Source organism: Salvelinus sp. IW2-2015, linkage group LG27, assembly GCF_002910315.2.
Source record: "Salvelinus sp. IW2-2015 linkage group LG27, ASM291031v2, whole genome shotgun sequence".
NCBI lineage: Eukaryota > Metazoa > Chordata > Actinopteri > Salmoniformes > Salmonidae > Salvelinus > Salvelinus sp. IW2-2015.
Window position 1 is genome coordinate 23,871,609 of NC_036867.1, and position 27,941 is coordinate 23,899,549.

Sequence of the window (27,941 nt, forward strand, 5' to 3'; positions counted from 1 at the left end):
AGGTAGTTTGCCCCCGGTGATGCGTTGTGCAGACCGCACCACCCTTTGGAGAGCCTTGTGGTTGAGGGCGGTGCAGTTGCCGTACCAGGCTGTGATACAGCCCGACAGGATGCTCTCGATTGTGCATCTGTAAAAGTTTGTCAGGGTTTTGGGTGACAAGCCAAATTTCTTCAGCCTCCTGAAGTTGAAGAGGTGCTATTGTGCCTTCTTCACCACACTGTCTGTGTGGGTGGACCATTTCAGTTTATCTGAAACTTATCACCTTCTCCACTGCTGTCCCTTCGATGTGGGTAGGGGGGTGCTCCTTCTGCTGTTTCCTGAAGTCCACGATCATCTCCTTTGTTTTGTTGACGTTGAGTGAGAGGTTGTTTTCCTGACACCACACTCCGAGTGCCCCCACCTCCTCCCTGTAGGATTTCTCGTGGTTGTTGGTAATCAAGCCCACTACTGTAGTGACGTCTGCAAACTTGATGATTGAGTTGGAGGCGTGCATGGCTACGCAGTTGTGGGTGAACAGGGAGTACAGGAGGGGGCTCTCCCCAGTGTTTAGGGTCAGCGAAGTAGAGATGTTTCTTCCCACCTTCACCACCTGGGGGCGGCCCTTCAGAAAGTCCAGGACCCAATTGCACAGGGTGGGGTTGAGACCCAGGGCCTCCAGCTTGATGATGAGCTTGGAGGGTACTATTGTGTTGAATGCTGAGCTGTAGTCAATGAACAGCATTCTTACATAGGTATTCCTCTTGTCCAGATGGGACAAGTGTGCAGTGTGATGGCGATTGCATTGCATCGTCTGTGGACCTGTTGGGGCGGTATGCAAACTGACGTGGGTTTAGGGTGGCCGGTAAGGTGGAGGTGATATGATCCTTGACTAGTCTCTCAAAGCACTTCATGTTGACAGAAGTGAGTGCTACGTGGCGGTAGTCGTTTATTTCAGTTATCTTTGCCTTCTTGGGTACAGGAACAAAGGTGGCCATCTTGAAGTATGTGGGGACAGCAGACTGGGATAGGGAGCGATTGAATATATCTGTAAACACACCAGCCAGCTGTGCATGCTCTGAGGACGCGGCTAGGGATGTCGTTTGGGCCAGCAGCCTTGCGAGGGTTAACATGTTTAAATGTTTTACTCACGTCAGCCACGGAGGAGAAGGGGGGGGGGGGGCCTGTCCTTGTAGCGGGCCGCGACGGTGGCACTGTATTATCCTCAAAGTCGGCAAAGGAGGTGTTTAGTTTGTCTGGAAGTGTGACGTCGGTGTCCATGACGTGGCTGGTTTTCTTTTTGTAGTCTGTGATTTCCTGTAGACCGTGCCACATATGTCTCGTGTCTGAGCCGTTGAATTGCGACTCTACTTTGTCCCTGTACTGGCATTTTGCTTGTTTGATTGCCTTGAGGAGGGAATAACTACACTGTTTATATTCAGCCATATTTTCAGACCTTTTTCCATGGTTAAATGCGGTGGTTCGCACTTTCAGTTTTGCGCGAATGCCGCCATCCATCCACGGTTTCATCATCAATATCAGCATCATAAAAGCTGATTTATTTTAACCACTTAAAATATGCATCCAAGCAGAACTGAAATCTTATCAGAAACATGTTGGTTTGTTTTCACAACTTTCTATTTCCTTACAACCGGTCAAACTGATGTCATTTGAAAATGTTGCACATCACTTTTTGTTTTGTTTTGTTATTGCATTTTATTCCCGGTCCCTTAACACCTTTGCTCTGTGTAAGAAGCAGAGATGACAGAGATAACTTTACCGCTGTCAACTAGATTGAAGCATTCAATTCTATCGATTTATTACATTCTGCTGAGCAAGGGTTTATTTAGTCTTCTAGGGCAACATTTTATGACAGATAAAATCACTATCCTTGTGATAACTGCATGTATCTAATTATAGACAAGTTGACTAACAAATAGCCTATCTAAATGTTGGAAATTATAAGCAGAAACATATCTACATCAGGCAACAACAAAAAAAACTGCCTTCCCTGTCAAAAAAAAGAAATTGACTGTAGCCTATAGAGCATTTTCTATATTAGCGGGTTAGGGTCAGGTGCGGGCCTCAGATTTTCCCTTTATCACATACAGTCAGGTAGTTGCTGATAGATTATTAGCAATTGCGGGCGGGTGCGGGTGAACAAACAGCTGACCCACGCACAACTAGCGCACTCGCAAGCAACCACACACACCTTCTGTAGAGCATCAGTGTTATGTATGTCTCTAATAATCACTTCTGTAGACTGAGGCTCTCCTAGCGCTCTAACCCTGTAGCACACACACACACACACAGACAGAGCGAGAGAGAGAGCGAAAGAGACCCTTACACATCTCACTCTGCCAGTAATAATGTAGAGGTAAAGATGTACACATGGATGGGGGAGGGGAGAGTTCAAGGTTTAATATGGAGTCAGCCTTGGATTAGGTTATGTTGACTATAGGCTATTAGTAAGCACACGAGTTCCAATATATGAATCTTTCCCTTTACTGTACATCCTCTTATGGGTCTGAACACTTCATTACATATTTATAACCCATACATATCATATTCATAAGCAGTACATAACCATTTCACAGAACGCTCTGTTCTCCTGCTGTATAATAGAATGTCAGTGTGCTATGCTAGGCTAGGCTAGCATATACCTTAGCACACCACAGATAATTAGACTTTAGGCTGCTACACAGAATCAAACCCATTTCCCTTATCTCCCATTCCACTGTGTAAACTAACGCTGAAATGGAATGGAGGTCGTTGGCTGTGGGCACCTCCAGGAGTAAAATACTGAATTTAGAGAGGTGGTTTGAGAAAAGCCGTTCTGTGTCGAGAAGATACCATTCAGGAGTGCTCTGTTTCCTTGGTTGTTAGTAATGCCGTGCTTTGGCTTTAGCCTACATTTGATTTGTTTGTGTATTTTCTGTCTAGATTTGGCTAATCTCCAGGCATAATTGACTATATTCCAAGACTGGAGACTAAGGATGTTAATGGTTAACCGTTAATCGGTTAGCTGCCGAAAATACATTTGACCGGTCATGCTTATCGGCCTATAGATTTTCATCTCTGTCACATTTGGAACTGCTGGCATTAGGCGCTCTGTTTAGAACTGTGTTTCCCGCAAACTGCATTTTGGCAAATGTTTGAAAAAAAGAACGTTTTATTAGCTGCTTCATTACAGGAGTTGCATGTTCAGTAATAGGCTATATATAGCCTTTTGACTGTAAGACGATAGGCTTGCTATTGTTGCATGTTTCCATTAAGCTCTTCATGAAAAATGTCCGGTCTGTGTATGCATGTACTGTATGTATCAGAGAGGAAGAGGCGAAGTGAGAGGTTTCACTCTCGCCAAAATATGTCCAAAATATGTCCAATGCGTTTCTATGGGCTTATTTTGGGCCTAAACTTGTTTCCTGCCTTTAGACGACTCCCATTGTTAGGGCAGAAACATAAGCATCTCATCATTATATGAAGATGTCTGATAGTATTTTCTGCTGGCCACGTCATTATACTGTTTGGGGGAAAAAATTGTTTACCGGTTAATGATGGTCAGTTAGTTGACAGCAAAATTTACCAAAATTTGCATCCCTACTGGGGACCATTCTCTCATCCAATACAGCACCTTCCATCTTCATTGTCTTAAATCGCGTCTCACTTCTATCATATTAACGGTTGATAGACAGTGAAATGACCAACCCCTCTCCTCTCTCTCCGCCCGCAGTAACCAACTACAGTAATGTGGTGAAGACCCCTGGCTCAGACTCAGATGATGAGGACAAGCTGCACATCGTGGAGGAGGACGGGAGCCTGGCAGACGGGGCTGACTGTGACAGCAACGTACCCAGTGAAGATCACAACGGAGACCGCTGGGATGAAGGTGATGGTCTCACACACACACAGAGTGGGACACGCACGCAGACAGATCTCGTTCTCTCTCTCCGTGTCTGTTTCTCTGTGTGCTTTTTGCTGAGCGTTTACTGTAGTACCGATTTACTGATTTTTCCTTGCACTGAACTCAGTAAAAGGTGATGTCAGTTAAGAATACCTAGTACCTTGACCGGGCTCTACCTGCGTGTAACTGTGATACAGTGAAAGGAAACAGGTACTACAGGCTGCAGGGTTGACAGGAATCCTGGTATTCAAACAGGACAATGCCACCAGGGTAGAGACCTTCAGCTTTCCAAAATAGACCTGCCATGGTGAGAGCTTGATGTTGCTAGTGGGCATTGGAGTGATGTACCGCGCTGTGACTGAACTGAGCTTACCTTACGCACATACTTACACAAACACCGCGAGAAGGGTCTGATGTCACGTCCCAAAACCAACAATGTGAGGTGTTATTAAAGGATGTTAACATTTTAACAGCTGTACCAAGGCAATCTCGCATAGAGAATTAGCTCATGGTGTGTATATATGTGTGTGTGTGTTTTTGTTTTTACTGTCCTTATGGGGACCAGAAGTCCTCACAAGGATAGTGAAACAAGTACAATTCAGGCAAGTAGGGACATTTCACCTGTCCCCACAAGGAAAAAGGCTATTTTAGGCTTAGGGGTTACAGTAGGTTTAGGGTTAGGGTTACAATTAGGGTTAGAGTTTGGGGTTCGGGTTAAGGTTAAGGTTAGGTTTCGCTTAAAGGTTAGGTTTGGGAAAATTTTGAATGGGAATTAATTGTTTGGTCCCCAAGAAAGTATTCAGACCCCTAGACTTTCCCCACCCAAAATTACAGCCTTATTCAAAAATGGATTAAAATGTTTTTTTCCCATCATCAATCTACACACAATACCCCATAATGCCAAAGCAAAAACATTTTGGCAAATGTATAAAAAAAAAAAGAACTGAAATATGACATTTACATAAGTATTCAAACCCTTTACTCAATACTTTGTTGAAGCACCTTTGGCAGTGATTACAGCCTCAAGTCTTTTGGGGTATGACGCTACAAGCTTCGCACACCTGTATTTTGGGAGTTTCTTCCATTCTTCTCCGCAGATCCTCTCAAGCTCTGTCAGGTTGGATGGGGATCGTTGCTGCACACTTGAAGCTTTCGGGTTCAAGTCCGGGCCCCTCAAGGACTTTCAGAGACTTGTCCCGAAGCCACTCCTGCATTGACTTGGCTGTGTGCTTAGGGTTGTTGTCCTGTTGGAAGGTGAACCTTTGCCCCAGTCTGAGGTCCTGGGCACTCTGGAGCAGGTTTTCATCAAGGATCTCTCTGTACTTTGCTTGTTCATCTTTCCCTTGATCCTGACTAGTCTCCCAGTCCCTGCCACTGAAAAACATCCCCAAGGCATGATGCTGCCACCACGATGCTTCATCCTAGGGTTGGTGCCATGTTTCCTCAATACGCGACACTTGGCATTCAGGCCAAAGTTTAATCTTGTTTCTCATGGTCTGAGAGTCCTTTAGGTGCCTTTTGGCAAACTCCAAGCGAGCTGTCATGTGCCTTTTACTGAGGAGTGGCTTCCGTCTGGCCACTCAACCATAAAGGCCTGATTGGTGGAGTGCTGCAGAGATGGGAGAACCTTCCAGAAGGACAACCATCTCCACAGAGGAACTCTGGAGCTCTGTCAGAGTAACCATCGGGTAGTTGGTCACCTCCCTGACCAGGGCCCTTCTCCCCCTATTGTTCAGTTTGGCCAGACAGCCAGCTCTAGGACGAGTCTTGGTGGTTCTAACCGTCTTCCATTTAAGAATGATGGAGGCCACTGTGTTCTTGGGGACCTTCAATGCTGCAGAAATGTTTTGGTACCCTTCCCCAGATCTGTGCCTCGCCACAATCCTGTCTCGGAGCTCTACGGACAAATCCTTTGGCATCATGGCTTGGTTTTTGCTCTCACATGCACTGTCAACTGTGGGACCTTATATAGACTAGTGTGTGCCTTTCCAAATCATGTCCAATCAATTGAATTTACCACAGATGGACTCCAATCAAGTTGTAGAAACATCTCAATGGTGATCAATGGAAACAGGATGCATCTGAGCTCAATTTTGAGTCTCATAGCAAAAGGTCTGAATACTTATGTAAATAAGGTATTTCTGTTTTTTATTTTCAATACATTTCTAAAAATGTATTAATACAATTTCTAAAAACCCGTTTTCGCTTTGTTCATAATGGGATATTGCGTGTAGATTGATGCAAATGTCTTTTTATTTAATCAATTTTAGAGTAAGGCTGTAACGTAACCAAATGTGGAAAAATGAATGCATTGTACATGCAATGTAACAGGTCATTTGCAGGGCTGATTGATTTGGATCGTTGATTATATTGTATGGAGCTGGTTCAGTTTGCCCAGTGTCTTAGCTATGGTATATGCAGTGGATGACATCTACTAAGTATGTTTGCTGGTGGATGACATGGAAGGGACAGGTTATTTGACACAGTGTGATGTGACAGAGTTGTGTTTAGATGATGGTGACTATGTACGTAAACAGACTTATAGAACAGAATGTTCTTCATGGTTAGATAGATGAGTATGGTAATCAGTATAGCTGCCAGTACAGAACCGATTTGAGCATTTCTTTTTGTGTACTGCCTGTGATGCAGACAGTTTCAAGCTCTCAACAGCTGTCTCACACCTGACTGACATACTGTAGCCTACTCTCCAGACAGATCCTGCTGTCATTGACATCACTATTATGCCATATCCACCCCTGTCCATCTGCATGCTCCCTCTTAAAGGGGAAGTCGGGGAAGAATGTCATTGGTCTCTCAGAACATTAAACACTTCAAAAGCATGAGTTATACTTAAATTGCAGAGGCTTTAGAAAGCTGGCTGCTGGCCTGATCAGGCACATTCCTTCTCCCTTCCTCTTTTCTCCCTCCTAATTCTCTCTCTCTCTCTTTCCCTGCTCGTCCTCCACTCTCTCTCCTCGTCCCTCTCGCTCTCTCTTTTTCTCTCTCTCTCTCTCTCTCTAATAAAGGCCAGCTCTGTGGGAATAAACTGATGAAACATATTGCAAGTCTCAGCCCTTTTCCTTTAAAAACAAACACACCTCCACACTCATCCTCCGTCTCTCTCTCTCTCTCTGTCCCCATTGCTTTTCTCTATGGAAAACAGTTGTCGGTACTCTAGGTCGGCGTAACCATTGAAAGCTGCAGCCACCCACTAATCTTTCCCTTACCCTGGCTGCTTGTGGCGCTGGCTCAAATTAAAGTCTTGACGTGGTTTTCACCCTGCTGCAGTCCCTCGCTCCCTCCCTCCGTTTTCCCCCTCTCTTCCTGAATCATTTCTCCTGATCATATGGTATCACTGGCCCCCTGCTCACTGTCATTACTCATTTCGTTCTAAATGAATATCCACTGTAGTACTGCCACAGCCCTTGGAGTAAAGCATTGCCGTACCCACCACCTCAGTGAAGAGGCCGGATGATTCAATGTACCAAGGAGAGGTGAAAAAAATGTATTGAGGTGGGATTTGTTCCATTACTGATTCAATAATGACTGTATTCTCTGTTCAGTTCAGAGTGAACGGGTAGGGAGGAGAGGAAAGGAGAATGTGTGGTTTAATACTAGGAGGTAGCCACTAATATATAGTCAGTGGAGGTAACTAATACAATGATCTCATGAAACCCAGGTTTAACTGACCTGCCTTATGGAAATATACAGAGTTCTTTCCACTCTGTAAGATTAGTGTGTTATTAGGCATGGCATGTGCTCACGTCATATGGTCGATACACAGTATGATGATTTCGTTTGAGTAAATTCCTTCTGTCTGGTCACTGCCGTTCACCTAATAGCTCATCGGCAATGGGCCATGCGTTTCCCCTGAAGATGAGTCTCAATAAAACATTTGAATGCCCTAACTCAGGATAATAGCTACAGCAGGAGTCATGGGCATTGCGGAGCACATAATAAATTCCTGTAGGGCTTAAGTCATGATATTTCTCAGTCAGTAAGTTAAGACACCATGGAAGAACAGGAAAGGAAAGGGAAACCGACAGAGGGATAGAGCACTGGGAAAGTTGTGTGGTGGATACTCAGGGACTGACTCTGTGATAATGCTGAACTCAAGTTAAGTAAATCATCCCGAGCCTAGATAAGATAAACCTCACATTCATCCCAGATCCCACTGGCTTGCATCCTGTTGTTTCAAGATTATTTTAACAGACTGGGTCTATCACTCACTGCTTATCGCAGAGACATGCTGGCTCCCCCTCTCCTTCCCCGATAGAAGACACCTAGTAGGGGCAGGATGCACGGCCACAGGAAGTAGGGGTCAAAGGTGAGTCCAGCTCACCCAGGACAGGAAATGCTGATGTGGTCGTCATGTATAGTTACGCTCATGGGACCCCTCTGTATCAGGTTACAGAGATAGTGTGTGGGTGTTCTGATGATTCCGGCCTTCTAGCGTAAGCTAGAATTGAACTCTTTATTTAAGCACAACAAGGAAAGAGGATTTTTATATCAAGGATCAAGGTCGCTATTCACGTCATAAACAAGTAGTCCCTGAACAACGGCCACCATGGGGGAAAACAGCTGCTGTTCCCGATCTGCACTCATACAGCATAGCATAGATGTACATAGTTATTACTTCTAAACATACGCTTAGGGTTCTCATACGCTTTTTGGGGGTTCTCATATGCTTACAACATTGATTTGATTATTGCTTGAACAGCCGCTAAGATTATATTTCGTTGGTATTTTTTGCAAAATACCTATTCTTGATGCAGTAGTTGTTAGCTAGTATGCTAATGCTCATTGACATAGGCTGTAGCGAAGTTAGCCAAAGGGCATTTATACTGGTTGAATGCAGTTGATTGGCAACGATGACACAAACATTATATTAAGCAGGAGTATGCAGGAGATTCATACGAGCCTTACAATCCAATTATAATCCAAAAGTAGTGTGAAATGCACTCATAAGCAACATGAGAATTCCCCCGCGGTGGGGACATTTTAATACCGACTCAAATCAAATGTTATTTGTCACATGCGCCAAATACAACAGGTGCAGACCTTACCGTGAGATGCTTACTTACAAGCCCTTAACCAACAATGCAGTTCAAGAAATAGAGTTAAGAAAATATTTATTAAATAAACTAAAGTACAAAATAAAAAGTAACACAATAAAATAACAATAGCGAGGCTATATACAGGGGGTACCGGTACGGAGTCAATGTGCGGGGGTACAGGTTAGCCGAGGTAATTTGTACATGTAGGTAAAGTGACTATGCATAGATAAAACAGCAAGTAGCAGCAGTGTAAAAACAAAGTGTGGGGGGGTGTCAATGTAAATAGTCCAGGTGGCCATTTTATTAATTGTTCAGCAGTCTTATGGCTTGGGGTAGAAGCTGTTAAGGAGCCTTTTAGACCTAGACTTGGTGCTCCGGTGCCGCTTGCCGTGCGGTAGCAGAGAGAATAGTCTATGACTTGGGTGACTGGAGTCTTTGACAATTTTTGGGCCATTCCTCTGACACACCTAGTATATAGGTCCTGGATGGCAGGAAGCTCACATTGAGGGAGAGGTTGTTGTCCTGGCACCCAGGTCTCTAACCTCCTCCTTATAGGCTGTCTCATCGTTGTCGATGATCAGGCCTACTACTGTTGTGTCGTCAGCAAATGTAATGATGGTGTTGGAATCGTGCTTGGCCACGCAGTTGTGGGTGAACAGGGAGTACAGGAGGGGACTAAGCACGCACCCCTGAGCCCCAGTGTTGAGGATCAGCATGGCAGATGTGTTGTTGTCTACCAGTTGCAGAGGGAGGTGTTTAGTCCCAGSGTCCTTAGCTTAGTGATGAGCTTTGTGAGCATTATGGTGTTGAATGCTGAGCTGTAGTCAATGAACAGCATTGTCACATAGGTGTTCCCTTTGTCCAGGTGGGAAAGGGCAGTGTGCCGTGCGATTGAGATTGGGTCATCTGTGGATCTGTTGGGGCAGTATGTGAATTGGAGTGGGTCTAGGGTTTCCAGGATGATGATGTAAGTCATGGCTACCGATGTGAGTGCTACAGGGTGGTAGTCTTTTAGGCAGGTTTCCTTCGCTTTCTTGGGCACAGGAACTAAGGTGGTCTATTTGAAACATGTAGGTAATAAAGACTCGGTCATGGAGAGGTTGAAAATGTCAGTGAAGACACTTGCCAGTTGGTCCGCGCATGCTCTGAGTACACGTCCTGGTACTCTGTCTGGCCCCGCGGCCTTGTGAATGTTGACCTATTTAAAGGTCTTGCTCACATCAACTATGGAGAGCGTGATCACACAGTCGTCCGGAACAGCTGGTGCTCTCATGCATGCTTCAGTGTTGCTTGCCTCAAAGTGAGCATAAAAGGCATTTAGGTCGTCTGGTAGGCTCGCGTCATTGGGCAGCTCGTGGCTGGGTTTCCCTATGTAGTCTGTAATAGTTTTGCAAGCCCTGCCACAGACAATTACAAAATACAATTTTTATAAATCTTCTTTAGGGTCTAGTCAGATAACTCCAGAACCTGTCCAAGTTTTCCACTCATGCTTCAGTGAGTTCACGTCCATGTGTCATGTTTGGCCATGTTGAAACATGCTGATAAACTGACTTTTCATAGACTGCCTGACTGGCTTTGACCCTTGTGGCCTTCAGCTCTTATTTACTGTAGCAGAGGTCTGAGAGAGACGGTGAATGGGGCCGTAACCGTAACAACCAGAGACCTGTAACACCTCAGAGCCGACCGCCAGAGCGACCCTATCTCACACACACACACACTCGACATTCAGTGTCCCGAGTTGGTGTGTGTGTTGGAGATGTAGGCTGTTACATCATTCTGAGACCCTGAGTGAGGCAGGGATCAGGTAACTTCAGGCCAGGGTAGTGGACTGTAGATACAGAAAACAGCAACATGTGTGACTGTTGAAATAGGTTGTTATTTAGCTGCTTAGTGTTATTAAAAGAACGTTGAACTGCAAGAAAAATGTAATCTTACAAATCTAGCTCAACGGTGAAAAACTTAAGACTTTTCTGAATGGTTGAGAGAGAGAGTGAGGGATCCATTGAGGTCATGGGAAGTAACGCTGTGGCTTAATGTGAGGGTTAGGAGGCACTCATCTGTTTCTCCCCCTCCATCCTATACTGAGGATGGATATAATCCTGCAGTCAGACTTTCTCAGCACCTGGTGATTACATCTCTCTTTTTCTCTCTCTCTCTCTCTCTCTGTATCTCTCGCTGTCTTTCTCTGGTTCTCTTTCTCACATACACTGTGTTGGCCACTGGATTTTTTTCACTCTCTCTTTCACACTCACTTTCACTCGCTCTCCTTCTCCTCCCTCTCCTTTTTTGCTGTGAGGCAGCGGGATGGAGGAGGTTCGGCTGAATGTGTTTAATAACCATGGTAACCAATAACTGTGTGTGTGTACCGTGTGGTTGGAGTAGGGATGTGTGTTCCGTGTAGTGGAACCGTCCATTTCTCACCTTGTCTCATCCACTGTTATAGTGCACAGGAGAGAGCTAGGAGAGAGCAAGGAGCGAGCCAGGAGAGAGCCAGCCAAGGGCTGGGCCCTGTTAAGTAGGAGGGCTGTTGGAATTTACTGGGCCTGCCTGGCTGAGTCACGGAGCGTACAAGCTCCCCTCTGACACAGCAACACACAGCTGGGTCTCACTATCACAGACCTTTACACGCACAGAAAAACCTCGACACTAAAGAAACTAACAGGAGAATTAAATTCCCCTAGCCTGATACATCTGCTCAGTAAATAAAAGTTGTCTCTCTTTAGGGAGGTAAACAATGCCGTTAGGTGTTTTATAATCATACTTTCTCACTTCCTGTCGAATAGAATGTGTTCTTACTCTGTCAACCTACCTGGCAAAATAAGGGTTAGTAATAATGATAATAACTAGGTGTATTTCGTTATTGTTTTAACTGCTGACACGCTATACCCTGTTGTGTACGTGCTTCAGGAAGCGAAGCCGAGCAGAGAGACGGAAGCGTTCCACTTCCTAAATGTGTCCTCGAGTTATGCTGTTTCCTACAGCCTTATTTAGCTCGTCAATTAGCCCTCATTAGTGGCGCAACGGCAGCAAATGTGATCCGGAGGAGAGAATATGCTCCCTGATAACGGATCTCATTTACTGTTGTATTAGGATATTAGTTCCCACAGTGGCCAGGTTGTTCTTTCTTATCCAGAGAGGAGGTTGATCTAGGCCTGGGGTTGGAGGAGGCAGAGAGACGTTTAGGTTTGAAGTCTATTGCATTGGGATTGGTTGATTCTAGGGATACATTAGATTTACTAACTCACCTAGTTGTAGGTCACAGTTCTAATGTATTACAATTGTGATGTTTTATAACAATGGAGAGGATCTTTGATGTCCCTTTCCTCATGTTCTTGTCCAAATAGTTGCCTGTCCCTGTGTTTCAGTGAGGGAGGAGTGTGGTTCTGATGGGGAGGATGACGGCAGTACAGATGCTCTGGTGGAGGAGATACTGCAGCAGGGAGACACGACCATCATCTACCCAGAAGCCCCTGAGGACGAGCCCCGCCAGGGGACGCCTGAGGCCAGCGGACATGACGAGAATGGTACAAAGACACACACACACACACCTCACCTGCACACCTTTCTCACACACACACACACACACCTCACTTCATCACTCCTCTGCTTTGTACTGGTTCAAAGTACCAGTTTTCATTAAATAGTGTCCCTGATTGGCCATAGATTCCCCTCTGAGTCAAGCTCAGCACAGAGCAGGGGTAGCACACATCCCCCCAAAAATACTTTGTACCTTGACACCACCCCCCCATCCCCTACAGGTGTTATGCCTCCAGGCAACACCTTGATTTGTTGTTCGGGCTTCTGTCTCTCCCTCTAAAGGTGTTAACTCCCCCCACATTAACACACACGCACGAACACACACACACACACAGCTGTGAAAGGCCATAAAAGCCCAGTCTGTGTCCAAAGAGCTTTTGGCTGTTACCTGTCATCCCCAGAGAGTTTGAAAACAGCAACACCTGAGCAAATGTCTCACACCTGTGTCAGTGATGATTCACTAGTACCTGGGTGATAATGTGTGTGTGTGTGTGTGTGAGAGACATTATGTGTGGCCAGTAGGGAGGCTTAATACATCACCTGTTAACAGGTAATACTTTACCTGTGTGGGACCCACTGGAGCAGCAAAACAACCCTGGGGAACTGGAGCTCGGTGTGCATTAGGTCTTCTCGCCGTGTTCTACCGTGTTTCCAGCAGGCTTTTATTGAATGTCTGGGCATTCATTTGAAACCAGTGGGTGTTTTTTTAGAGAAAGATATAGGCTTAGAATTCCAATATTTTAAAGACATTACTCATGTTACTCATGTATACTAGTGCCATTGATTGCACATTTACAACACCTACTATGTTATTCATGAATTACCAACAGCATCTACAGTATCCAGCTCTCTTGAATGCAAGTGAGAGTATGTTGCATCTGTCATGTAGTTAGTGTGGAAACTGTGAGTCTTAATAGAGGATCGCTTAGTACCTGGTGAAATAGGTAAAAAAAAAAAAAAAAAACTGTCCAGAGCTCTTGTGTCTATCAATCATCATAATCAAATGACCCTTACTATCTATTGACCCTCTGATTACTCTACAGACTAGCCCCCTTTCCATACTACACACACACACACACACACATACATACACAGACTCCCCCTTCTCTTTCTCACACACACACACACACACACACACACCACACACACACACACACACACACACACACACACACACACACACACACACACACGCGCTCGCTTACGTGCTCCCTTCCTCTCGCTCTCTCCCCCCCACCAGGCACTCCGGATGCGTTCTCACAGCTCCTCACCTGTCCCTACTGTGCCCGCGGCTACAAGCGCTACACGTCCCTGAAGGAGCACATCAAGCTGCGCCATGAGAAGAGCGAGGACAACTTCAGCTGCTCCCAGTGCAGCTACACCTTCGCCTACCGCACTCAGCTGGAGAGACACATGAGTGCCCACAAAGCTGGCAGAGACCAGGTACCTGGTAACATAACATAACACTAGATAGATACACAAAAATACATGCTGTTTGTCAACTACTACGTGCAGCACCGCATAGTGTATGAAGATTATGTAGATAAAAGGTCATGTGATGTGAAATTTGTGTCCAAAACCCAGGAAGTGGGAAAGTAGGTGTTGATCAGTATTCCCTCATAACTTCATTATTTTTTAATAGACATTTTGACCATTTCTTATCCAAGGATTGGATTTTTTGGGGCCAATGGCCATTGTCTAATGTTCCTCTTGCATACATTTGTACTAGTACAAAGTTAATTTTTGTGTGACTGACCATCCCCTCCCGCCTTTCCTCCTGTGTCTGACAGAGGCACATGACACAGTCGGGGGGCAACCGGAAATTCAAGTGCACTGAATGTGAAAAAGCATTTAAGTACAAGCACCACCTGAAAGAGCACCTACGCATCCACAGCGGTGAGTGGACCCCTCAGTCACCATGGCAGCCCTGTTTGTTTGTGTGTTTGTGTGTGTGCGTGTGTATTCTTTAATGTGGAAAAGGGTTGGGGTAATTGTAGAAGTTAGTTACTATTGGCCACGCCATCCGCCCAGATGTTTCTGTTTCCGTCAAACAAATATTTATGTTTAGTAACTCTGTGTATTTATGTGTCCTTGATTGAGTTTCAGAGCATTGTGCTCTGTCCTAATGTGATATAATTGTGTTTGTGTTGGCGCGCCGGCCAACAATTAAAGAGTATTTCCCAATGGTGCCATTACCTCAGCGTTTAAGCATTTTTGAAATGCATTAGACCCTTTTTCCCTGGGAGGTTTATTCATTTACTTCTGCTCCTAATGGAGGTCTTGTATGTGTGTGTGTGTGTGTGTGTGTGTGCGTGTATGTGTATGTGTCTGTCCCTACAGGAGAGAAGCCATACGAGTGCTCCAACTGTAAGAAGAGGTTCTCCCACTCCGGCTCCTACAGCTCCCACATCAGCAGTAAGAAGTGCATCGGCGTGATCTCAGCAGTCAACGGCCGACCCCTGCCCGCAAAGGCCTCCCAATGCCCATCCCCAGCCATGCCCGCCTCGCCCTCCTCCACCACACGCACCCAGATCCGAGACAAACCCTTGCAGGAACAACTACCCCTCAACCAGATCAAGAGCGAGCCAATGGACTACGAGTACAAGCCCATGGTAGTGTCTCCAGCAGCGGGGGCAACAGGAGTGAACGGTCACGGAGGAGGGGTGTTCAACGGGGGTGCGGCTGCCCCCCTGCAGGGCGCGGTGCAGGCGGTGATGCTCCCCACCATGGGCCTGGTCTCTCCGATCAGCATCAACCTGGCAGACCTACAGAACGTCTTGAAGGTGATTTGTACATTTGTAATAGGACTAAAAATAGTACTCTGTATTTAATAATGTATTTGTAATTCAAGTACAGGAGAGACTGACTGTAGGAGAGACTGACTGCATCACTTCTTCTTTTTATAAGAAACATTAATGTGTTGAAAATCCCAAATTGTTTGCATAGTCAACTTACACACAGCCCTGACACACACACTTATCCCACCAGGCATGCCACCAGGGGTCTTTTCACAGTCCCCAAATGCAGAACAAATTCAAGAAAGCGCACAGTATTTATTATATAGACCCGTTATTGCATGGAACTCCGTTCCATCTCATATTGCTCAAATGAACAGCAAACCTGGTTTAAAAAAACAGATAAAGCAACACCTCACAACGCCTCTCCCCTATTTGATCTAGGTAGTTTGTGTATATGTATTGATATGTAGGATACGTGTGCCTTTTTTAAATTGATGTAGTTTTGTCCTTGAGCTATTCTTGTCTATTAATGTATTGTATTATGTCATGTTTCGTGTTTTGTGTGGACCCCAGGAAGAGRAGCTGCTGCTTTTGCAACAGTTAATGGTTATCATAATAGAATACCAAAATACAACTTAGAATTCATGAAATACTTGTAATGCGCTTGTTGTTGCTATTTGTACAATGATTTATTAAACAATGCACAAACCATTTTCATCTTAATCTTGAAGGTGGCGGTGGACAGTAACATGATCAGACAGATGTTGGAGAACAACGCTAAGTCAGCGGGGACTGGCATGGGGGCGACAGGTGTTCCTCACCAGCAGCTCATCTCAGCCATCAGTCTGCCCATTATGGGTCAGGACGGCAACGCCACCAAGATCATCATCAACTACAGCCTGGACCCCAGCCAGACACACACCCAGCTCACTGCCCAGAACCTGAAAAAGGAGCCCCCGACCCTGGCTACAACACCAGGCCAGGCCCAGACAGAGCCCTCCAGCAAGACCCAGCAAAAACTCCCAGAGGACCTGACAGTTAGCAGGCCCCCCAGGAGCAAAGAGGAGAAGATGGAAGAGGAGACTACTAAGACCTGCCTGCTTTGTAACGAGTGCCCCGATGGTCTGGACGCTCTCCACACACTCAAGCACTGTAAGAAAGCCTCAGGCCTCAGGATCAATGGGGACAAATCAAAGTCTGCCATCGATTCATTATTGTCTGAGGAGTTCGGGGACCAGCCCAAGAACCTTCTGTCTCTCCTCAAGGCCTACTTCGCCTTAAATGTTGAGCCCACCAAGGAGGAGCTCAGCAAGATCTCCGACTCGGTCAGCCTGCCTGCCGACGTAGTCAAGAAGTGGTTTGACAAGATGCAGAGCGGTCAGGTCTCACTAGGGGCCCCGACCCCTCCGTCTGAGGAAGAAGGGCCCTTGTCTGAGTGTCATGGGGCCATTGTTGTGTCCCCTAAAGTAAGATCAGAGCAGGACACAGAGAGCCCCACCCTGATGCAGTCCAGCCCAGCTGAGGCCACTCCGGCTGAGGTTAACGGCTCTGGGCCCTGCCCGGCCTCCCCTACACCACTAAACCTGACCACCGGGGGGCCCGTCCCAGCCAAACCCTCCTCCCCAGACAGCACGGAGGTCCCCCTGGACCTGTCGCTACCAAAGCCCACCCGAGAGGAGACCGCTGCCACCGCGGCCTCCTACCAAGCCACTGTTTACTCCCATCAGGACGAACCCCTGAACTTGACGAAGACTTGCACAACCAAGAAAGAACGTCCGCTCTCTGCCAGCGCCGCAGGCCACCACGTGACTAGCCAAACCTTGTCCTTGTACACCGCCGGCCCACAAAGTGCCAACCCCATCAGCATCATGACCACTCAGCTGCCCAGCGGGACCATCTATGCCATCACTGATCAGGGCAGCACGGGTGTGCCCTGCCTCCGGGCGCTCACCACCAATAACAACCAGACTATCCTCATCCCGCAGTTGGCCTACACCTATACCACTACAGCTACAGCCAGCAGCCCTGCAGGGACAGAGACACAGGAGAAGACCACACTGCAGATCAACGGCATCAAGGTTTGTTAATCAGTGGATCAATCAATCAGTAATTTAAATGTATTTGTATAGCTCTTTTCAAAGCAGCAGTCAAAGTTCTTTACAGTAACCCAGCTAAGAGAAAGCAGCCGTTTACATTTACATTACATTTTGGTCTTTTACATAGCAGATGCTCTTATTCAGTCAGTTGCAAGAAAATCATCTGCTGTGTGTATGGCCTTAACTACATGTATTTGAATGTGTTTGCCGGTTAGAGAAAATGACCCTGTTACATGGAAACAGTCTACCATGATCGGTATTGCAGGTGCATGACTGAGAATCATGTTCTCTTGCTTAAGTCCCTCGTCTGGTATGTTGCTGCTTGTTACTCAATGCCTGACTTGGCTCAGGTTTAGTGAGGGAGGAGGTGCTGGAAGAATGGGAAGTTCTGAGATGTAATCATTCCTCCTATTTTTCATTCTACCCGTGTCTTATTTGTTTTGAGTGAAACAACACGGCCTCAACACTCAGGAGTCAGTCTATTGCCCCTTTAGTGCTTCAATTCTTTTGGCTCTGTTCCACTACAGCTCAGCCATACTGAGAAGGTTAAGCTCCACCTATTGAGCTGGGAACTCTCCCAGCTGAATGAGTTTCTCTCCTGTAGCTCTGGGTGGAGGTGGTGGTATTTTGGCACCACTGTCTGTGTCTCCTGTGATGAACTGTTTTGTTTCAGCGCTGGGGGGAGGAGGAGAGGGGGAAAGTTGGACAGGACTCTAGTGAGAAGACCTAGCTCTCCTCTCTTCTCGATCATTCTCTCTCTCATGCTCTCTCTCTTCCCTTCTCTCTCAGGGATGTAGGGAGAAATAGTAGAAGGATATTAAGTGGGTATTGCCAAACATTTCAAAATGACTAAAAGTGTTAGTGTCAAAATGTTTTGACAATGCTATACAACAGAGGAAACTGGCCTAATAAATTACTCTACATTATACAGAAAGTGCTGAATTCTGCCAGCAAACTCTAATACAGTGGTAAAGTCAGAGCCAGGACATGTAATGAATCCATAATGATGGATAGATGTGTGAGAGCCATCACTCCCCGAGCACAGACCTGAGCTGCTGCTGCTGTCACCCAGCCAGAAGACATGAGGCAGCACTTACTGTAGAGACCTATTGATCTGTAGGAATCTGTTTAAACGCACAGGCTCCTGTCTCACCATTGACTTGTTGTTGCATTATGTTGAACTATTAAGTGGATTGGCATAGAGCATGCCTTGTTAAAACCCATAACTGTCCATAAAGCTATTGTATATCAGTTCCTTAATGATGATGCTGCCTGCCACACTTCCTCTTTGTCTCTCATTGCTGAATACTCAAAAGTAGTTTGTGTGTCCCAAATGGCACCCTATTCCCTATATAGTGCACTACTTTTGATCAGAGCTGTATGGATCCTTGTCAAAAGGGAATAGGATGCCGTGCCATTTGCAACTCAGCCGTAGCCTACGCTCATGAAAAGTTTTTACTCACCATTGATGAGTCATGATGAGGGTAAGGACTGGTTTTCAGGGCCAACACACCAAGGTGGGATGATGTCATCATGATGGTATTTTTCACTCAGCCAGTAAAAGATTAACTGTGAAATTGTTATGGCGAGGTTATGATTCCCTGAGAGCCATAAACAGGAAGTGGTATTAGTCAGCCTACCTACACCATCCCTTCCTGATACTCTCTTTTTCCTGGGAAACAGAATGACACACCAATGGACCATTTAAAACTAAATCAGTTATAAATCCATTTTAGCTCCATATCACTTGTTTTGTATTATTGTCCTGCACATTTTGTTTGCTGTTTTAATCAGACAATGAAATTACTTCTCCAGGCTTCTCCATAACTGTATTACTGTACTACTGTTAGAATTGATACTTAAAAACAGTAAACACTATATTAAATACAGTACCAGTTAAAAGTTTGGACACACCTACTCATTCAAGGGTTTTTCTTTATTTTACTATTTTCTACATTGTAGAATAATAGAGAAAACATCAAAACTGTGAAATAACACATATGGAATCATGTAGTAACCAAAGAAGTGTTACACATTCTTCAAAGTAGCCACCCTTTGCCTTGATGACAGCTTTGCACACTCTTTGCATTCTCTCAACCAGCTTCACCTGGAATGCTTTACCAACTGTCTTGAAGGAGTTCCCACATATGCTGAGCATTGGCTGCTTTTCCTTCACTCTGCGGTCCAACTCATCCCAAACCATCTCAATTGGATTGAGGTCGGGTGATTGTGGAGGCCGGGTCATCTGATGGAGCACTCCATCACTCTCCTTCCTGGTTAAATAGCCCTTACACAGCCTGGAGGTGTGTTGGGTCATTGACCTGGCACATTTTGTTTTTAAGCTGGTTGAGAGAATGCAAAGATTGTGACGTAAATTAGATTCACGTAAATTACATATCTATAAGTAAGATGGTGCCAACAGAGATGGCAGGATCGCGACTAGCTCTTAGGAAACTTTGCACTTTTAGTTTTTTTACGTAATTTTTTTTTTTACATTATAACTCATCAGAACTACCAGCATTACAACTTCCCTGGAGCAGATCCTTTATTCACTCTCCCCAGAGCAATTTTTTATTTTTATTTAACCTTTATATAGCTAGGCAAGTCAGTTAAGAACAAATTCTTATTTACAATGACAGCCTACCAGGGAACAGTTGGTTAACTGCCTTGTTCAGGGGCAGAATGACAGATTTTTGCCTTGTCAGCTCGGGGATTCGATCCAGCAACCTTTCGGTTACTGGCCTAATGCTCTAAACACTAGGCTACCTGCCGCCCTCTGTTGAACTTGTTCAATTGAACTTATTCCAGAGGCCGACCCAAAACATTGCCGGCGGAGGAGAGGCAATCGAGGCAGCCTGCTGGTTCGACTTAGGAGGTGCGCACATCACCCACCACTTCCGAGTATATTACTCGCTAATGTTCAGTTTTTGGATAACAAAGTTGATGAGCATGGAGCAAGGATTTCTTTCTGGAGAGACATCGGGGCCTGTAACATCCTTTGTTTCACGGAAACATGGCTCTCTCGGAATAGTCTGTCGGAGTCGGTAAAGCCAGCAGGATTCTCAGTACATCACGCAGACAGGAATAAATATCTCTCCAGGAAGCAGAAGGGTGGAGGGGTGTGTTTCATGATTAATGACTGATGGTGTAATTCTAGAAACATACAGGAACTTAAGTCCTTTTGTTCACCCGACCTAGAATACCTCACAATTAAATGCCAACCATATTATCTCCCAAGAGAATTCTCCTCTGTCATCGCCACGGCCGTTTATATCCCACCTCAAGCCGTTACCTCGACGGCCCTCAAAGAACTTCACTGGACTTTATGCAAACTGGAAACCACATATCCTGAGGCTGCATTTATTGTAGCTAGGGATTTAACAAAGCAAATCTGAGGACTAAGCTGCCGAAGTTCTATCAACATATCGACTGTACTACTCGCGCTGCTAAGACTCGACCATTCCTATTCAAACTTACAGAATGCTTACAAGGCCCTCCTCCGCCCTCCTTTTGGCAAATTTGACCACGACTCCATCTTGCTCCTACCGTCCTTTTGGCAGAAACTCAAACAGGAAGTACCCGTGCTTTGAACTATTCAACGTTGGTCTGACCAATCGGAATCAACGCTTCAGGATTGTTTTGATCACGTGGACTGGGATATGTTCCAGGTAGCTTGCGAAAATAATCTAGACGCATACACTGATTTTATAAGGAAGTTTATAGGAGATGTAGTACCCACGGTGACTATTAAAATGTACCCTAACCAGAAACCGTGCATAAATGGTAGCATTCGCACGAAACTGAAAGCGCGAACCACCGCATTTAACCATAGCAAGGTGACTGGTAATATGGCAGAATAAAAACAGTGTATTTATTCACTCCGCAAGGCAATCAAACAAGCTAAACGTCAGTTTAGAGAGAAAGTGGAGTTGCAATTCAAAGGCTCAGACACGAGACGTATGTGGCAGGGACGACAGACAATCACGGACTACAAAAGGAAAACCAGCCACGTCGCCGAGACTGACGTCTTGCTTCCGGACAGTCTAAACACATTCTTCGCACGCTTTGAGGATAACACAGTGCCACCGACGCAACCCGCTACCATGGACTGTGGGCTCTCCTCCGTGGCCAACGTGAGTAAAACATTTAACCGTGTTTACCCTCGCAAGGCCCTAGCCGCATCCACAGAACATGCGCAGACCAGCTGGCTGGTGTGTTTACGGGCATATTCAATCTCTCCCTATCCCAAGTCTGCTGTCCCCACATGCTTTAAGATGGCCACCAATGTTCCTGTACCCAAGAAGGCAAAGGTAACTGAACTTAATGACTATGCCCAGTAGCACTCACCTCTGTCATCATGAAGTGCTTTTTAAGGAATGGATCACTAGTCACTTTAATAATGTTTACATATCTGGCATTACTCATCTCATATGTATATACTGTATTCTATACTATTCTACGGTATCTTAGTCTGTTCCGCTCTGACATCGCTCGTCCGTATGTATATAGTCTTAATTCATTCCTACTTAGCTTTTTGTGTATTGGGTATATGTTGTGCAATTGGTTAGATATTACTTGTTAGATATTACTGCCCTGTCGGCGCTAGAAGCACAAGCATTTCGCTACACCCGCAATAACATCTGCTAATCACTTGTATGTGACCAATAAAATTTGATTTGATGTTATTCCCTTCTATCCCACGGAGGAGAGGCAGAACATCAGCTCAGATCGTTATAATAATCACACCTCTTTCTAATACATTATATAACATATACTCCAATTTATTAGGTACACCAATCTAGTACCATGTCGAACCCCCCTTTGCCTTCAGAACAGCCTGAATTCTTCGGGACATGGATTCTCAGTTAGTATCAAAAGACCAAATGTGTACCAGGAAAACATTTCCCACACCATTACAAAACCGTCACCAGCCTGTACCGTTGACACCAGGCAGGATGGGGCCATGGACTCATGCTGCTTACATCAAATCCTTTTTCTGCTTTTATCATGACGCATCAGAAACTGGGAGTCCAGTGTTGGTGATCGCATGCCCACTGGAGCCTCTTCTTCTTGTTTTTAGCTGATAGGAGTGGAATCCGGTGTGGTCGTCTGCTGCAATAGCCCATCCATGACAAGAACCGACGAGTTTTGCGTTCCGAGATGCCGTTCTGCACACCACTGTTTTACTGTGCCGTTATTCGCCTGTTTGTGGCCCGCCTGTTAGCTTGCATGATTCTTGGCATTCTCCTTCGACCTCTCATAATTAAGCTGTTTTTTCCCCACATAACTGCCGCTGACTGGATGGTTTTTGTTTGTCGCATCATTCTCGCTAACCCTAGACACTGTCGTGCGTGATAAGCCCAGGAGGCTGGCCGGTTGTGACATACTGGAACTTGCGGCTGGCACCGACGATCATACCATGCTCAAAGTTGCTTAGGTCACTCGTTCTGCTCATTCGAATGTTCAATCAAACAGTAACTAAATGCCTGGCTGGAGTTCAAACACTTTATTTTTACCCCCTCAGCTATTGCGCTAGCCACTTTCCCTCGGGGGAATCCCCATCGAAACTGGATGCAGTTTGATTGCCATCTTAAGTGGTTCAATTCACTTACCTTGCCCCCTCGATTTAGCTCGAGGGAGCGAGTGAACAACTTTGGTCACTTGTGGGGTTGATATGACCCACAATTCAATGTAGCAAACCCACAATTAAAAGTAGCAAACTGTAGTCACATGTCAAACTCTGGTGGCCGCAAAGTGTCAAATTAATCAACAAGGCTGCATTTTCGGCATGTCAGGAAAAAAATATGAAGCTAGCTTGCTAAAAAATATATACAGACATTGAGTTTACCATTGGCAAATTGGCTTAGTCTCATAGTGAGGAGCTTATAAAACATAGCTAGATTCATAAACATATTTTGGGGAATTCTGAAATGTATTGGAATAAATGACCAAAGTATAAAACTAGCTTGCCAGCTATGGGTAACTGTAGCTAGCTACCTGACAGGAGTGCTAGCAAGATATGTTGGCTTACTAGTAGGTACATTAATCGCTTTAAGTTGGTTGCTTTTAAGCTCAACTTCCAGATTTCCACCAAGGACGTTACCTCTCCGATCATCATTCTCCCTCGCTTGGCAAGGGACATTTAAGGTACACTCGGAATGTGACGATGTTAAACATCATTATAGGGCCGAGGGTTGTCTACTTTGAGTTTGAAATGCAGTCCCTGTCAGCCTGCTTTATATAGCAAGCCACAGCCACATGACTCACTGTCTGTAGGAGCGAACCATTTTTATGAATGGGGTGGTGTACCTAATAAAATGGCCGAGTGTATATTCACATGTATTTATATTTGTTGTTCAGGAGGAGCGTCAGGACACAAGCTCAGAGGGCGTGTCTACCATGGAGGAGCAGAATGACTCAGACACCACCCCTTCCAGGAAGAAGATGAGGAAGACGGAGAGTGGGATGTACGCCTGCGACCTGTGTGACAAGATCTTCCAGAAGAGCAGCTCTCTGCTCCGACATAAATACGAACACACAGGTATGTCGGGGACTAGATCAATCAAATCTGGGTCATGTTCATTAGGGTGCAACGTAGCGAATCCCTTTGCAACTGAAAATGAAAGCGAGTGTTTGTTATTGGTTAAGTTTAGATAGTACCTCCCCGTTTCAGACTGTTTTCTTCCATTTCATACCTACTGATTATCATCCTTACTGCACCTCCCCAGAGAAACCTCAGGGAAATATGAGGCAAAGTGAAACTGAAGGGGGTAATTTCAGAAATCACACACAGACTGACTGCAGTGTTGTTATTACTATTGTGTATTGCAGAAGGGTGGAGGACACCTCCAATACACATACACACAATCTTGGGTAGCTATTATCCAATACACACACAAACACATACACAGACTCATTCAAACACACACACGCTGTAAAGCCTGGGAATTGCTTGCCGCCAAGCTCCCCCTGCCAACGACATTACCTTCCCATATGAAATGTTGGAGGGATGTTGCAAAAGAGCTCTGTTAGTAATTTTACATGAGAACATGGGTAGTGTTGTGGCCAAGCACAGGTCAACCTACTCTGAGGCGTTCTGTCTTTATGACTTTGATACCTGGCGTAGAACCACCGTTTTACATCCAAGTGACTTCACTTAGCCTGGAACTACCCGTTCCTCTCGTTGGTGTAATGTTCAGCCTTCAACCCTGAAGCATTTCTGGTCAGGTTTTCTCTTTTGTTGTGTGTTGTTTTAAGATATTTCCCATGGATACGTGATGATAAATAATATAGATTTCACCGACCTTTGGCGCTATAATATCAACCGTTTCACAAGCACACCTGTCTGGGGAATTACAACAATTTGACAGGAGAAGATTTCACTCAACAATAATCCTGTCCTGAATGATTTATCAATTTCTGTCTGAGATATCTTTTTATTTACTGTATATTTATTTTCTCCCGTGCTACAGGCAAGAGACCCCACGAGTGTGGCATCTGCAGGAAGGCCTTCAAACACAAGCACCACTTGATAGAACACATGCGTCTCCACTCCGGAGAGAAACCCTACCAGTGCGACAAGTGTGGCAAGCGCTTCTCTCACTCAGGCTCTTACTCCCAGCACATGAACCACCGCTACTCCTATTGCAAGAAGGAGGCGCAGGGGGGAGGTCAGGGAGGTGTAGGGGAGGAAGTGCTGGAGATTGAGAGCCCCGTGGGGTTGGGCCTGGGAGAGGAGCAGCAGGAGCAGTCAGACAGCAGGCCCACCTCCTCCCCTCCCTCCCACCTGGACTCTGACGAGCGAGGGAGCAGCACCAGGGAGGACGAGGAGGAAAGTGATGAGGACATGGAGACAGTGGCAGGGGAGGCGGTGGAGGGAGATCCGGACAGCGTTCTGGATATGGATGATATACAAGTGGTGCGGATAGGAGATGAGGGAGGGGACGAGGAGGAGGGAAGAGAGGAGGAGGGAGAAGACACTGGTCAGGAGGGGGGAGAGAATGAAGAAGAGGAAGAGCAAGAAGTGAAGAGAATAGTGGTAGGGGGTGAAGAGGAGGAAGGAGAAGAAGAGGAAGAGGGGGTAGTGGGGGTTGAAGTAAAGGAAGAGCAGGAAGAAAAGGAGGTTACAGGGGAAAAGGCACATACAAGGCAAGAGGAGGTGAAGGAGAACAGTGAGAAAGAGGAGGAACATGGAGGAGAGAAGGAGCAGGCTGAGAAGGAGGTGGAGGAGGAGCAGTCAGAGCAGGCTCAGGAGGTGAAGGAGGAGACAATGGACACAGAGGAAGCGGTGACCTCAGAGGAGAAGGAAGAATCAGGGGAGGTCATGAAAGAGAATGAAGGTGAAACAAACGGGAACACTGTTTCAGAAGACTAGAACAAAACACCGACCAGAGCGAAAGGAGATACAAAATAAAACAGGGAGGAAGCAGACCTGTATTTCTTCCTCTATGAAATGGAAGGATCCTTTTTCTCCCCATGACGTTGGGGGAGAGGAAAGGGATAACGTTTGGGTTGCTCTGACGGACGATGCATTTCAGTTCACTACTGTGTATGAATCCAGGTGTGCCTGAAAAAAATACTAGTGACTTACTCCACAGAAGGAGAAACAATTTTCAGTGTTGGAAAATGTATTTGTAAAAATCAAAAACAAAGTTTAAAGACAAAAAATGCATTATACAGACTTTGTAAGCTAGAACCGACACGTTTTAGATAATGTTTTATTACTAAAACAACCTTGGGTCATTTCTTTTTATCAGTGTTATTATTCATATTTTAACCTTTAAAAAGCTGTACAGTTGGGAGAGATTTCTATACCTTTTTATTGCCAATGAACAAAAAAATCAGTATTTTATTAAGTTGGAGGAAAAAAAGATCCTGTGCACTACAAGTGGCTTGGTTTACTTATGGCTCTAACAGTTATGTGTTGTCTACCCTTCAGTATTATCGCACTAGACCTACAGTATACAGCATCAGCACGTTAGCTGATAATGTTAGCATACCTTTTGTTTGTTTTACATGGATTGTGAGCCTTAAAGATGAAAACTATGGTGAGGTGATGAAGTTCAGCCATGATGATGTTCCAGTAGTTGATTATTACCTTATAGATGAAGAAGACGTCAAGGGGAGTATGGAAGGAGGTACACAAGTCTGCAATGACACATTGTTCTAAATGTTTTGTTAGTTCGTTTTGTTCATTTAATAAATCTGTTCTCATCATTACTGAATCAGATCAAGCAGAAGAATAAAGAAGAACATTCATGATCTAGGCCTAGTAAGTAGAGATCATTTGACCCTTAAGCCCTGGACCCTATTCCCACTCCCAGCCTTATGCAAAAAAAAATATATATAAAAAAAATACACCATGCATATCAAAAGTGCCATTGCATACTGCTGTTTCTCCTTAGCAGCTGTTGTCAGGTTGTTTCAAAGCCCAGATTTGATAGTAGCTCAAACATGTCAACTCTTTGAGTTGATATACTGTTTTTGGCTCACTACCACTAGTCCTGATGTTGTAGAAGATAGCATTACCATATATTATAATTTAGACTGGAATTATATATTTGAGATAAAAATCTGCCTCTTTTATAATCAGAGCAATCAACGGCAAAAAGGACTTGTAACGGGATGATGAAACATGATTTTGAAGTATTTCCTGCCTTGAAATGTATCCTTTTCCCCAGTCCAGTCCCAGTGCACTTGTTTAACACATGTGAAACTCTCTCTCTTCAGGTAACAAAAGTAGGCAAATATGATACCAGAATGGTTATTCAGACAATATTTTTTACCTGTCAGTATTAMTATGTTGTTGATGTTTTTTTGTATATGTTAAATGTGTGTACTGTATGTTTTCAGCAATGTCGGTATTATTACCATTCCCAATGATATGGGTTATCTGTTTAGTTATAGAAAACTTTTGTATTTATGTGTCTTATTTTTTTATATTTCTTTATGGTTATTTATTACAGTGTAGTGTACAATACTGTAGTTTGTATTAACACAATAATATATTTTAGTATGAAAATAATTTGAAAGGTAAAATGACTACAACAAAGCTGGAACATAAAAGAGTCTGGCATTTTGAAGTATGTTTTAGAACAAAAATAAAATGTACTGCTATCTCAAGTTGTCAGCACACCCCACAAGCAGGAAATTTGAACATGTTGCCTTCCTGCATCCATTAATTCTCACGTTAGTTTTGACCTTTTGCCCACTTTAATATGAAGCTACTGAAACTCTTTGAGAACTAACTGTATGTCTAATAGCATGAGTGTGCTGTTGTTTTGACAGATGATCCATAACCATGAATCTGTCCTTTTGCCAAGCCAAAATAATATTGACCTTTTTTGTTTTATTTGTGCCAATTTGTTACTTTGTATGTCTGCTATGTCAAGGCCACAACCTCTTTTTATATGTCCCTGTTTTAATCCACAATCATTTTTATAGTGATAGTTTTTGCGTTTGTTTTTTTATGACTCCCCATCTCACAATAAAATACATCAATTACATACCCCTTGTTTGTTGATCTATTTCTTATATTAGCTTGCATAATTAGGCTTTTTCCGCTCTGTCATTATTGCGTGCGCGATAGAACAGCGAGCATATGTACTACAATTGTTTTTACGACGATGCGAGA

The 27,941-nt window shown here is 44.8% G+C and overlaps 1 protein-coding gene across 1 annotated transcript in view; it reads left to right on the forward strand.

Moving 5' to 3' along the window:
- Positions 1-27,813, forward strand: part of LOC111953453 (zinc finger E-box-binding homeobox 1-like) — an 88,654-nt gene extending 60,841 nt beyond the window's left edge. The window contains exons 2-9 of the mRNA XM_023972739.2: positions 3,710-3,865; positions 12,303-12,461; positions 13,715-13,917; positions 14,265-14,370; positions 14,815-15,257; positions 15,944-17,290; positions 23,669-23,849; positions 24,781-27,813. Coding sequence (XP_023828507.1) covers positions 3,710-3,865; positions 12,303-12,461; positions 13,715-13,917; positions 14,265-14,370; positions 14,815-15,257; positions 15,944-17,290; positions 23,669-23,849; positions 24,781-25,682 — 3,497 coding nt within the window. The 3' untranslated portion in view covers positions 25,683-27,813. The remainder of the gene's footprint in view (positions 1-3,709; positions 3,866-12,302; positions 12,462-13,714; positions 13,918-14,264; positions 14,371-14,814; positions 15,258-15,943; positions 17,291-23,668; positions 23,850-24,780) is intronic.
- The last annotated feature ends 128 nt before the right edge of the window (positions 27,814-27,941 follow it).